This window comes from Stylophora pistillata, chromosome 2 (genome assembly GCF_964205215.1).
Source record: "Stylophora pistillata chromosome 2, jaStyPist1.2, whole genome shotgun sequence".
Taxonomy (NCBI): domain Eukaryota; kingdom Metazoa; phylum Cnidaria; class Anthozoa; order Scleractinia; family Pocilloporidae; genus Stylophora; species Stylophora pistillata.
This window is the reverse complement of record NC_142520.1, coordinates 52962641-52975585: the sequence shown is the minus strand read 5'-3', so window position 1 is coordinate 52975585 and position 12945 is coordinate 52962641. Positions and strand designations below refer to the sequence as shown.

General features: G+C 39.7%; 1 protein-coding gene across 1 annotated transcript; it reads right to left on the bottom strand.

The window, feature by feature from the left end:
- Nucleotides 1–3133: 3133 nt before the first annotated feature.
- Nucleotides 3134–12945, bottom strand: LOC148740311 (uncharacterized). The gene is made up of 4 exons (XM_088750511.1): nucleotides 12719–12945; nucleotides 10715–10854; nucleotides 9597–10613; nucleotides 3134–4379 (listed from the first exon to the last, which is right to left on the bottom strand). Exons 3-4 carry the CDS (start codon nucleotides 9948–9950, stop codon nucleotides 3330–3332), a joined length of 1404 nt encoding a protein of 467 aa, XP_088606637.1. The 5' UTR covers nucleotides 9951–10613; nucleotides 10715–10854; nucleotides 12719–12945; the 3' UTR covers nucleotides 3134–3329.

Genomic DNA, 12945 nt, shown 5'->3' with positions numbered 1-12945 from the left:
CACCGGAATCAGGTTGTTCAAAGATGGGTTAAGAAAACCCAGGGTGAGTGTGAAATCTGATTTTAGATCTCAAAGCTTTGAAAGAAAATTCAATATGATTTTTTTTTTGTCTACAATTTGTTAATAAGATGTTCTGAAAAGAAAAGAGAAGATTGTCCGAAAAGGCTTTTAAACAAAGAAATAGAGAAACCATGGTTAATTAACCCTGGGATTGCACTAATCAGCCTTTGAAGAACTGGGCCTGGAAGGCTTGCAGAAATGCTAGCGTTGGAGGTTACGTGCAGTGGATCATCATCAGCATTGTTAATCATTAGCGGGAACAATGTTGGACCGAGTTTTGTTCCCTGGGGAACGCCGATGCACCGCGTGCTTAGGGGTGTTAACCCGCGGGGACTGCCTGTGCGCTAGACTAGGTTGCCAAAATACGATGTTATGATCACTTGAGCCTCGCGGGGCATGGATAGGTGGGCTGCTATAGAGGTTATGCATATTTGTTACAATAAGATGTAAGATAGTAGAGTCTCCAGTAGGTTGTTGAACGACTTGCTTTAAACTGTGATGAGAAACCAGGTCGCTACAATCGAAATCGTTGAGATCGTTTAGAAGAACCAGACCATGGTCAGGATGTTCGTCAAACAGACGATCAGTAGCATTAAATAAATAGTCATTCAGTTCTTTGTGACTTTAGGCAGGTCTATCTGGAGGGTGATAAACAACGCAGATAGCCATGCCAGATAAAGGTCTAAGCAGGCGTTTGGGGCGCAAAAGTGAGCCACAGGCAATGGGTTCGGGTTTTCTAAGTCCAATCGCCGCCTACAAGGTATTGCGTCGTTCAAGTAAACGCAGATTCCGCCAGCTCGGCCAGCTACTCGATCTTTGCGGAAGACTGAGATCGAAAGCACTGATTGATAAAAGGCTGTCATCGATATTACTACGCAACTACGACTCTGTGATAGCGACTAATAAGTCAACTGGATACGTTGCCAGTAATGCTGTTAATTCGTCTAGCTTCAGAAAAAGGGAACGTGCATTCAATAAGTAAAGCGACTTGGTAGCATTGCTTTCTGACTAGTAATCAAGTTGTTGTTGTTGTTGTTGCTACTGCTACTGCTGTTACCGCACATGTTGTTTAGAGCGGGGGCTACCATGGGTAAAGGCTCAATAACACGTGCTGATGGAGCTTCACGGCTTTTGTGAGCCTCACAGGAATCACTCTAGTGAAAATTATTCAACAATTACATGAGTCAACCATCCTTAAAGAGCCGAGCAATCATATTTATCCATCAAACTTAAGGTACTTGTTTTAAAATTTTGAGAGTCACTATAAATGCTAATTCCTTACATGATTTCTAGCCATGATATCTTTAACTATGCAAAACACTGAGTTCCACTAATTACCAAAACAACGATTTTCTGTGAGCAGAAAGAAAGTAAGAAATAAGACAAATTAAAAAAAAAAAAAAAAAACCATCAACCTGAGGGGTTTGTCCTTGTTTGGCAGAGTGAACATCAAACAATCGTTTCTCAGTCATACCAAATTAAAGCTGTTATGTGTTTCTACAATATTGGAAACTCGACAAGAAATCATTCAACAGATGGAGAGGATAATATATAAATTTTTGTGGAAAGGTCCAGATAAATTGACTAGACTGTCAGTCATGAACTCCCTGAAGAACGGTGGTCTGAATCTTACAGATCTTGAAGCCCAAATTAAAGCCCTAAGGTTCTCCTGGATTCCACAGGTTCTTGACGAGCGAGTAGGTCCATAGAAGTGGTATTTTCAATTGAATTTCATTTGAAAAAATAGGGAGGAACTCTACTCTTAAAATGCAATTATGATGTAAGGGATCTCAATTTAAGTTTAAACGGTTTTTATCAACAGTTACTTGACTGATAGGCAGATTTAAGAAATGCTCTCTCTGATATTAATTATTCCCATTATGTAATTTGGAATAATAAAGAGATAAGAATTAATAACAAATCTATCTTCTATAAGAAATATACAGAGTGCGGAATTATTCATTGAAATGATCTATTATTTAATTTGTAGAATATACGCTCTTTTCAATACCTATAGAATGTTGGGCTTGATTCCAATGTTTTGACATTCATATCATCTTTTTTAAGCAGCCTTTGGCCATTTGCCTTTTAAACTGCACTGCAAGAGCAGCATCTAACAAGGTTTTCGAGCAGAGCGATGTAAGATGTCTTTTTTCTCTGATCAACCTTAGGTGGTAATGCAAGATTGAAACTCTCGCAAAGGAGTTTTAAGATTGCAAGTTTGAGATTTTTGAGTGTGTTACTCTCGACTATGGAACAGATGCTGTACTGTTGGTAATTAATAGGATGAGTTACATTTAACTGCTCAAAAATAGACTCCTTAGCATTTGAAAAATTAGATTCTTCCTCCATAGCAACCAGATCTTGCTCAGTTACAGCTTGTGCGCAGGGGGCTGTCTGCTGTTTCACTTTTGCTGCCATTCTGGAAAAAAATGAAGCTACTTGTTGAGTTGTCAAAAACTCAGAGACACTGAACAAGCGCTCCCCGTTCGATCCCTTTGCTCTTTTCATTTCTGTTGCAACCATTTCCGCGTCGACCCTTTTGCCACTTTCTTGTCCGATGGTAAATCTAGCAGTTAGATACTCTCGTTGCTTTTCGTCAAACGGGTAAGCTTTCTTAACTTGTTTTAAAGCGAAGCCTTCCGACGGTGTCACATATCCAGTGCTACGAGGACAGGTTTCAGGAAGTAGAGGAATAGTTGGCACGGAACTTGAACCTTCCACTAGCCTTGCAGCATACTTAACCTTCGCTTTATCAAGAAGTGTCTCTCTTTCAACCGTCTTTGTGCATGTTCCGAACGCGAGATGCTTTTCCAGAGAAGAGTGCCGTTGGAAAATACGTGTGCAGCCCTCTTTTGGACATGGAAACACTTGATCATCGCCTTTCGCTTCACGGCCATAGTCCTCTTCCTCTGCGGGATCCGTTGTGAAAGTTTTAGTGGGCTCTTTAAGTTTTCTCCTTGGGGCGATCTCTTTAAATTCTCCGAGGGAAAAAGTAACCGAAATATTTTGGTAATAGCGTTCTGTGGAAAATAATAACATCAAAGATTAAAAAAAAAAATCAAACACACCAAACCATTATCCAGAGTGAGATTTCCTGCGATTCACATAGTAAAAGTTTATTTTTCTAGTATAGTGTTCTAAATAAAAAAAAACTGAAATAAATTTTTATAACAAAAACTGACGACAGGTTTGATGTTTTTAAGTGATCTTGATTTCAAGCTTTCCCTCGCTGAGGTTTTCAGTCTCAAAACTAAAGAGAGATCACGCTACATTATAGCTAGAAACTGGATAGAGAATATAACGTAAGGTTTACTATTAATTCCTTCCAAAGAGATGCATTTGCCGGGGCCTATATCAAATGCCTGCCACACCCTCATTCCACCGGGATAAAAACTGAAGTTGTTCAGTTTACTGATGCCATTAATCTTCTGTTGCGTTGGGGGAACAGTTTCGCGTTCCCTAAGACTGTCTAACAACACTACACGAATCCCTGGTAGACCCCCATGGGATAGAATCGCGTGTTTCATTTCCTTCGTATTGGTAACATTGTTCCCCTCGTTTATGAATCGTATTATGTGTCCTTTAATTGTTGCAGCCATACGATCAGCAGGCCCTTTTCCGCCCTGGGGATCTGAGAAGCCTATCTCAGCAACGTGAAATCCTGCTTCTTTTTCTATTGTTGGCACTGACAATAAAGTATAAGTGCTATGGTAGCACCCTGCATTGTCTTGACGAAAAAATGCTTGATTGATTTCCGGGTGCTCTGATTTCAAAGTTCTAAGGATATGTGCCATAATGGAGACCACAGCGGAACTTCCTTGGGTGCAGTTCTGGATAATATGTACAAATCCCTGTGACTCAAACTGGTTGGCTCGGCGGCGCACGACAACGGATATATGCCAAGAGATGCCGCGCTTACCGAACCAGTCTGGCTGAGATTCACGATACTTGCGCGGTAGAAATTTCATGACCCAGTCCTGGGTAATAAAGCCTGAACCACTATCTAGCTCTCTGAGAATCTTCAATCTAGACTGGTCTTGCCTCACTGTACGGAGTTGGTGAGCCTTCCAAGCATGAATTACGTCCTTGCTGTGTTTTACCAAGTAGGTGGCTTCGTCATGATCATCTTTCGTGTGAAAATAAGCCTCTTCAACAGCCCCTTGAATCTCATCTAGAACAGTACCAAGCTCTTCACATTGAAAACAGTGGTCCTCATGGGTATGTTGGCACTTCTGCTGAAAACAGTTGTCACTCGGATCACTCAAAGCATATGACATACAATGATCTGCTATGGTAGCCTCATCGTCAACGTGCACCTATTAATATACCATTATTTTCTTAGTATGTAAACGCAGAAAAACAAAAACTTAAAGCACTCGCCCCACCCTCCGTTTCAAGTATGTAAAATGGTTTTTGTTACTATTAGTTGTAATTTGTAAAAAAAGACTGATCACTTCTAAGTTATATTAGACTGCTTGCAGTCTGCATTTTGTCATCCGTATAGTTCTTATCTCAGCCAGCGTGTTTGCAAATCACGACGTCATCGTTTATCGCGGCTCGCGGCTTCGCGGCTCGCGTGCTTGATTTTCACGTGCAGCAGTAACTTGGCAAAGACAAATACGAGGCTTATACACTAAAGTTATAAAAGTAGCAGTAGTAGGGAAAACCGGGGTTCTAGGACATTTTTGTCAAATCATGTGCATCTCATGTTAATTTGACGTATTTTGATATTTTCACATCTTCAGCATTTTTTTCATTTATTGTGCATTTACGTTATTTTTATAGTAAATGCACCATTTTCACGACCGGTTCACGAGTTTTGTCCCAGATTTTATCAATCATTTCACCCGATCGCATATAGTATATTTTTGACGGCGCGACATTTGTCTTTAAGTGTGTTGTGTGACCGGTTTTTGTGGTTTTATGCAAATTTCAATCATACCGGTTAGATGATGTAATCATAAGACGTGAAGGTCTGTCTCGCGTGTAACGTGTTTCACGAGGTGCCACTTAATAAACAATAAAATATCACGTGCAAGACAATAGACGTCCCTAACAACCGTAGGAGTCGAAAAAAAAATTTCAAGTCGGTTTCAACCTCTTCAGTTACTAGGGACATCTGGAATTTCCTATTGTCTTGCACGTGATATTTTATTGTTTATTAAGTGGCACCTCGTGATCCTCGTGATCCTCGTGTGGCCTCGTGCGGCTCACTTTTGTTACATTAGTGTAAATCTAAGTTAAATTAGCGAAATTTAGTACTTTTTATGGCCTAACCCAAGACATTTACGTCAAATTATTGCGAATATACAATAATTTGGTACTTTCCGGCGGCTCGGCCCTGCACATTCACGTCAAATTATTGCGCATATGGTATAATTTTGACGGCGCGACATTTGTCTTTAAGTGTGCTGATTTTTTTTGGTCGGTATGGAACCACTCTTTTTTTTGATTTTTTTTATCTTTAGTAGTTACAAAGATAACTAAAAGCAAGCTCATTACAAGTATTACAACCATGTCAAAACTCACAAGTTACAAAGTTATTCTTGAAGAAGATAAGATTATATTTCAAGAAGTTGAAGAAGAGGTTGAAGAAGAGGTTGAAGAAGAGGTTGAGGAAGAGCCGGTCTCAGACATGTACCTTCGCATATATGACCGAGACATTCCTAAGTTCATAGCTCGCAAAGAAGCAATGGATCTTCTCACAAAGAAACAAAAGAAAGCCCTCTTCACTATGTTTCTATCTGATGGTCGTGATTATTTATCAATGCAATTGACTCAGAGACAGTTATGCGGCGGTTTTTTAAAACCACTCCCCGGTTGGGTCGATGTTATTTTTCGCAGAGACAGTTATCCGGCGGATTTTTAAAACCACTCCCCGCTTGGGTCGATGTTAATTTTCGCAGAGATTTGTGAAACAGACGATCTCCAACCTTTTTTCCTTTTTCGAAACAAAAAAGGAAAGCACCGAAGTGAAGCTTCGGGGAAGAGGTCTACCTTAGAGGTTACCGAAGCGTTTTTCATACTGCTTGAGGATTTTGTTCGACTGAAATATCGGGCAAAGATCTGTGATGGTGTCATCGATTTGCTTCACCTCATCGAGGAACGAATCGCTGTTGAAGGTCCTTCCTCTCAGATAGCTTCTCAGATCGGTCAATATCTTCTCATAGGTAGTGAAAGCAAATTTGCTCATATTGATCTTTTGGTCAAACTTTTTCACTTCTGTAAACGTTTTGAGAAGGAGTCCGGTGCCAGATATCGTAGCGAGGGGTATCGGATTTAGGGTTACCCCACCGGCTATCCCACCAACAATGATGAGCGTGGTACTCCCCAGTTTACAGAGAAGGCTCTTTCGTTTGAAGATGGTGTAGATCTTGCGAGAGCACCACCACTTCTTGTGATAGTGTTTGTATAAAGCCTTGAGTTCATCGATCTTCTCTTCACCGATAGAGTAGTCGATGTGATTAAAGTTGAAAATCTTCGATTCTGCGTCAGACATTTTATTATGAGTGACTCATAATAAAATTAGCTTTTTTTTCACAGGACAAGGCGATCGCTTCGCGATTAATCCTGCTTCGCAGGATTAATTAATGCGGCAAAGCCGCATTAATCTTGCTTCGCAATCAACAGATAACTGTTGCCAGTTCCATCGAGTATAGTAGCACTGTTATCAGTCGCTATGCTCAGCGATGTGTTAGCTTGGAAATACAGCAAAACGCTATTAGCGGTATTAACCCAAGCGTTTCGTGTGTTGGGCAACGGCATCAATATGCCGCTTGCTGTGGTGACAAACGAATTGCTCAAGGTAAACTTGAGATTATGTAGATGTTGAGACTTGACACCGTCAATGTATGTGAATATATACATACCAGCTTTGTATTTACAACAATACGGTATGTTGATTCCAAATTCAAATATTATGAAACTTTTGCCGTATGTGGACGCTTTATCAAAAAAGCAGAAACAAGACCTTTCAAATGCTCTTCACTCTGGTGGTAACTTGATAATGAAGCCGACAAAAAGTCAGAGTGGAGGTTTTCTCGGAACTCTTCTAGCTTCAATAGGTGTACCGAATACATCAGCTTTACGAAACACGTTGTGGTTGACAAGTTTTTTAATAAAAAGGAAGAAAAAGACGTTGAGGTAAAGAGAGAGTTGAGATTCATTGACAGCTTCAAATTCATGGCTTCCAGTCTTGACAAGCTTGTTGGAAACCTTGTCAAAAAGGGTGAGTCTTCCTTAAAAAATACAGGAAAATATTATTCTGGAGAAAAGCTTAAATTATTGATGCGAAAGGGTGTTTATCCTTATGAATGGGTTAATTCGATAGACAAGCTCGATAAGTTATGTCTTCCACCAAAAGAAGCTTTTTTTAGTGTGTTGAGTGGTAAAGGTATCTCAGATGAAGATTATACTCATGCTAAAAATGTGTGGAGAGGTTTTGGGTGTAAGACATTTCGAGATTATCATAATTTATACAATCAAAGTGATGTTCTTTTACTAGCCGATGTTTTTGAAAACTTTCGAGAAATTTGCAAAGAGAACTACGATCTTGAACCTTGTTGGTATTACACCGCACCTGGTTTGGCTTGGGATGCTTGTCTCAAGTTGACTGAAATAAAACTTGAGTTGTTGAGTGATATAAACATGTTACACATGTTTGAAGCAGGTATTCGTGGTGGTGTCAGTATGATTCCAACAAGGTATTCAAAAGCAAACAACAAATACATGGAAAAAGACTTTGATTGTAAACAACCTTCAAAGTTTATCACGTATCTAGATGCAAATAATTTGTATGGTTGGGCGATGAGTAAAAAATTACCAACAGGTGGTTTCAAATGGGTAAACGAAAAAGATTTTGACAAATGGGAGACCTTTCCTTGCATTCTTGAAGTTGACCTTGAGAGAATAAAAGACGAGCTTCAAGATCATTTTAATGACTATCCACCAGCTCCTGAAAATCTGTTGATCGGTAAAGTAAAAAAATTAGTTTGCACGTTAAATGAAAAAAAGAACTACATCGTTCATCATGAGACGTTGAAGATGTATAAATCACTGGGAGTTGAAATTGGAAAGATTCACAGAATCATCAGGTTTGAAGAGAGTGCTTGGATGAAAGAGTATATTGATTTGAACACAAATTTGAGAGCCAAAGCAGACAACGACTTTGAAAAAGACTTTTACAAGCTAATGAACAACTCAGTCTTTGGAAAAACCATGGAAAATATTCGAAATCGTGTCGATGTCAGACTTGTCACAACAGCTGAAAAGGCAAAAAAATTAACAAACAAAGTAAACTTCAAATATTGTACCATCTTCTCTGAAGATTTATGTGCAATACACATGAAAAAAACACAGATTTACTTCAATAAACCATTGTATTTGGGGATGAGCATTCTCGACATCAGTAAGACATTGATGTATGATTTTCACTACAATTATATCAAACCTAAATACCCAGAGAGTAAATCAAAGCTTCTTTTCACAGACACTGACAGTCTTTGTTATGAGATAACAACCGAAGATTTTTACAAAGATGTGATCGGTGATGTATACCGTCTATTTGACACGAGCAACATTTGAAAAGGTCACTCTTCAGGAATACCGGTCGGTGTAAATAAGAAAGTGATTGGAATGTTCAAAGATGAAGCTGGTGGAAAGATCATCGATGAGTTTGTCGGTTTGAGGGCTAAACTATACAGTTACAAGATGTTTGACAGCAAAAAAGAAACAAAGAAGTGTAAGGGGGTAAAACAAGGAGTGGTAGATCAAACCATCAGTCTTGACAACTACAAAAAATGTTTGTTTAATGGTGAAAAACAGTTACGAAAAATGAACACCCTTCGAAGTCGTGGACATGAGATGTACATGGAAGAGATCAACAAAGTTGCATTATCCGGTGATGATGACAAGCGAATCATTTTGTCCGACAAAATACACACACATGCGATAGGACGATAAAATCTGGGACAAAACTCGTGAACCGGTCGTGAAAATGGTGCATTTACTATAAAAATAACGTAAATGCACAATAAATGAAAAAAATGCTGAAGATGTGAAAATATCAAAATACGTCAAATTAACATGAGATGCACATGATTTGACAAAAATGTCCCAGAACCCCGGTTTTCCCTACTACTAGTAGCATGGATGATCAGGGCCGAGGTAGAGAAAATCACAAATGTAGGCGATGTTAAAGCCCACCCTGAAATCAATAACAGGGAGAGAATGGGAGTTAATGAACTTTAAAAACTACTCCATTTTCGAATTTAAAGTTACCGCTGAAGACAGACATTATGAACGCACTCATACAAGGTTAGCCTCGACATAAGGTGAAATATTCACAAATTCCGGCTGGTAAGTGTTTGAAATTTAAAAATACACAATGGATAGAATAACAAACAGGTCTTCTTCTCGTTGGATGGGAATTTCAGATGGAGGCTAAGCCTGTAAAAAATGCTTCTTCACTTCTTTCATTCAGCGGTCATAGCAAACCCGAAAGTAGACTATTATTTCTTTAAGCAATATCTTACCTTGAAGTCCGCCTTTAGGTAAAGTTTTGAGTTCTTGAGCTTTTCCTGCCATCCTCTTACCGTGGTATCTTCAACCAGGCCTTTAAGTTGATTTAGGAGTGAAATCATCTTGTCAAATGCAGAGGCTCCATCGGCTGCAAAATAGTCCAGTCCCTGGAGGGTCTTTCTGACCGTCGCGCTACAAGCAGCTAATACACGCAGTAGTGTTCTTTTACTGAAAGGGGTAAATCCGACTTCTTTGCAATATTGTTCATATTGAACAGCAATTCCCTCTGGTATTAGACACCGAACTACATTTGGTACTTCCAATACGTTACCGTTGGACAGTCGTAGACTCCTTTGACCAAAAGGCATATCTTGAATAATATGTGGGCTTGTAATGAACTGCAAAAAATGGTCAAGTTGGGCCTCGTCTATCCGTACCCTCGCTGAAGGCCCTACAGGAACGGGCGTCGCTACTCCATGCTGAAGGCGATGTAAGTTCGCCACAGTGTATCTCTACTGGGTCAGACCGGGAATAAATTCTTGTATAGTAGGAAAACTCGCAGCGGCAGTCATAATTGAAAGGATTTGTCTCCGTGTGTCCCAGCTGCCGGCATTTTTGTAAGTTTCTGCTATGGCCTCGAGGTAAAGACGTTGGGATGGGAGCATTATACCCTCTAAACCAAGCTCATCATTGACGGCCCTTGAAGCTTGTAGTGCTGACCAAAGATAACCTGAGTTTTCGGGGGACACAACCTTTAACACTGCGACGAGGATATCTCTAGTGTGTTGTATGTACCTTCGTTTCGTTCTATCAGCACTCTTTAACCACTCAAACTGTGGATTATCAACCGCTTTTACGTCACACTCCGAAAGGAATTCATTAAGCAGCCTTAAAAGTTTGTTGGCACAAAGAACCACTTCACCTGAGCTAGTTGTACTTGTGTTTTCGGATGACCCAAAAATGTAGCTGTCGTCAATGGAAAGGTGTTTTACATTTTCACATATATCTTCTGTACTACTTGCCTCGGCTTCCTTATGGGAGGAAAAAATATGAAAAGTAATTTAATGATCGCAAATTAATGCAAGATACAGATTAAACGTGTGGACTGCCTACCTGTTTAAACGACAATTACCAATAAAAATGTTTCCTGTCTTTTCTGTACGGACACGGGTTCAACAACAACTGTTGGTGAAGAAAAGGCAGTTTCTGTAGAGTTCGCAGAAGTAGACATCATCATTTTACCCAGATGATCCCGGCATTACCTGCAAATAGCTACGGATCGAAAAAAAACAAACAAAAAAAACAGAAGAGTTAGGGAAGGATAAATGGGCATGGTAATGAAACGGTGGTATTCTAAGTCCTTCTTACTGATTAACGCTCACTCGTACTTTAGCGTAACCTAAAAGGGGATACTTGGAAGTGAGCGCCCGGGAGAATAGGGGGCGGGAGAGGAAAGGGCAGGAAGAGCGAGTTAGAAAATAGTGGGAAGTGGGAGAAATTTGTTGAAACCACGCTACAATGCTTTTAAATATTTGGCAATCGAAGAATGGATAAAGACAGGAAGCTAAGAAAAAAAGGGGTGGGAGCCGGAAGGCAAGATACCCGTACCGAACCCGACAGGAGACCCCCTGTTCCACCCCTAAATGGCTATTCGGTCGGCTATTTTGCTCCGAAGGAGCATTTCCAACGATAGTTTAGGCAAGGAAAGAGACCACTGACTCAGTTGTCTGCAATATTGGCCGTTTGTTGGCGTTCCTCATCCTCTTGGGCACAGTGCGTCCCTTTCATTTGTCAAAAGAGGGTCAAAGCAATAACAGTGTATTTGATTTACTTCATTTTTCTCAGAGGGCACGGTAACGAATCCTGCAATCTGATTGGTTCTTTACCCGGTCAGTATTTTCCTATCTCTACCCACGGTAACGGTAACGCTTTCGTGAGTCGCCGAGTACATCCCTACTTTCGTTGCCATTTTTCATTAATATATCTCGTATTGGTTTCAGAATTCATTTGCATAAGCAATAGTGTCATTACGTTGGTTAACAAGGGGTCTAAAAACCGTCTATAATTAATTTTAATCGTTCACAAAAAGTACCTAGAAAGTTAAAATGTGAGGTATTTGGTTACAGCTGAACTAATCGCTGGAACTTTCATTCATTCAATATCTGAATTTTCTCAAACAATTTGTTCGTAATAAAAGAGCAAGCAAAGTTTTAATTTCAGTTCTCCAACAAATATACGCTCTCGGTGAGTCTTTCCAAGTCCGTTCAATTTGAAAATTTTAACCATGAATTGCACAACAGAAACTGAAGGAATTCGATTAGAAAAGGCCGCATTAAATGCTCTTGTGTCTCGTCGGAGTGTATCATTCGAATTTAGTTTTTATGAAGGAAAGATCAGATTTACACACGCCATTGCAGAAAACAAACGAGCAAACTCTCACAACTTCAAAATAAAAAATTTGAATTTACTTACAATTACTTTCCTCGCCGTTTACTTAACGAACAGAGGTAAATCCTCGTACATCAATTAATTTTCGATGAGAGTGAACATTAGTTTTCATAAGATCATTGACTGTTCTTAAAGAAAACATAGACTAGACAGTCCTTGCCAAACTAGTCTAGTTATTTTTCAAAAGAGTACCTGCGCTTTTTTTTTCTTACGCACTCTCTAATTGACAGGTGTCAGTTTGTGATAGATACTTGTAAAAATAATGTTTTATAGTTTGTTTGGAAGCGTTTTAAATCACCTTTATCAATACGCAAATGAAAATGTTTCAGTAAAGCATCTCTCTATAGTTTGCATCACCTCTATTTTAACCACGGCATTTACTCGCTCAAAAAATTGCTCAGCTTATGGAAGATCTTGCTGTATTTACAGCTCTAAATCACGATTCGGGTTCTTTCGGAAAGAATTTCGTTAAGTTAAAAAAAAAAAAAAGGTTTATTTACCGGCTAAGGGTCGGTCCGTATGGTGAAAAACGGTGACCTCGGTCTTAAAAAGGCTGCCCTTGGCCTACGGCTTCGGGCAACCTTTTCAAAACCGAGGTCACCGTTTTTCACCGTACGAACCTCCCAGCCGGAAAATAACAAATATTTATTTCTCCTACTAAAGCAGTGTACGGTTTAACTGCACTTACGCGACCCAGCTGTGACCAGCATTCCAGTTTCTTTAAAAACAAAACAAGATTGTTTTCTGTCAATTCCACGATCACCTCGACAGGTTGTCGACTTGTGACCCGCTACTTCTGCTGGAATGCAACATCTAGTCTTGCCTGTTCGCCAGCGAGTACCGCACGCGTCTCTGTGTTTAGGGCATACCGTCATATGCAACTGACTGTCCTGTGTGATGAAAATCCCTGGTAAA

Excerpts from the sequence above, each read along its gene's own strand:
- LOC148740311 (XM_088750511.1), bottom strand. The coding sequence starts at position 9,950 with ATGCCTTTTGGTCAAAGGAGTCTACGACTGTCCAACGGTAACGTATTG. Across the intron at positions 4,380-9,596 it reads ACCTAAAGGCGGACTTCAAG|GTGCACGTTGACGATGAGGC; the intron begins GTAAGATATTGC and ends GTATATTAATAG.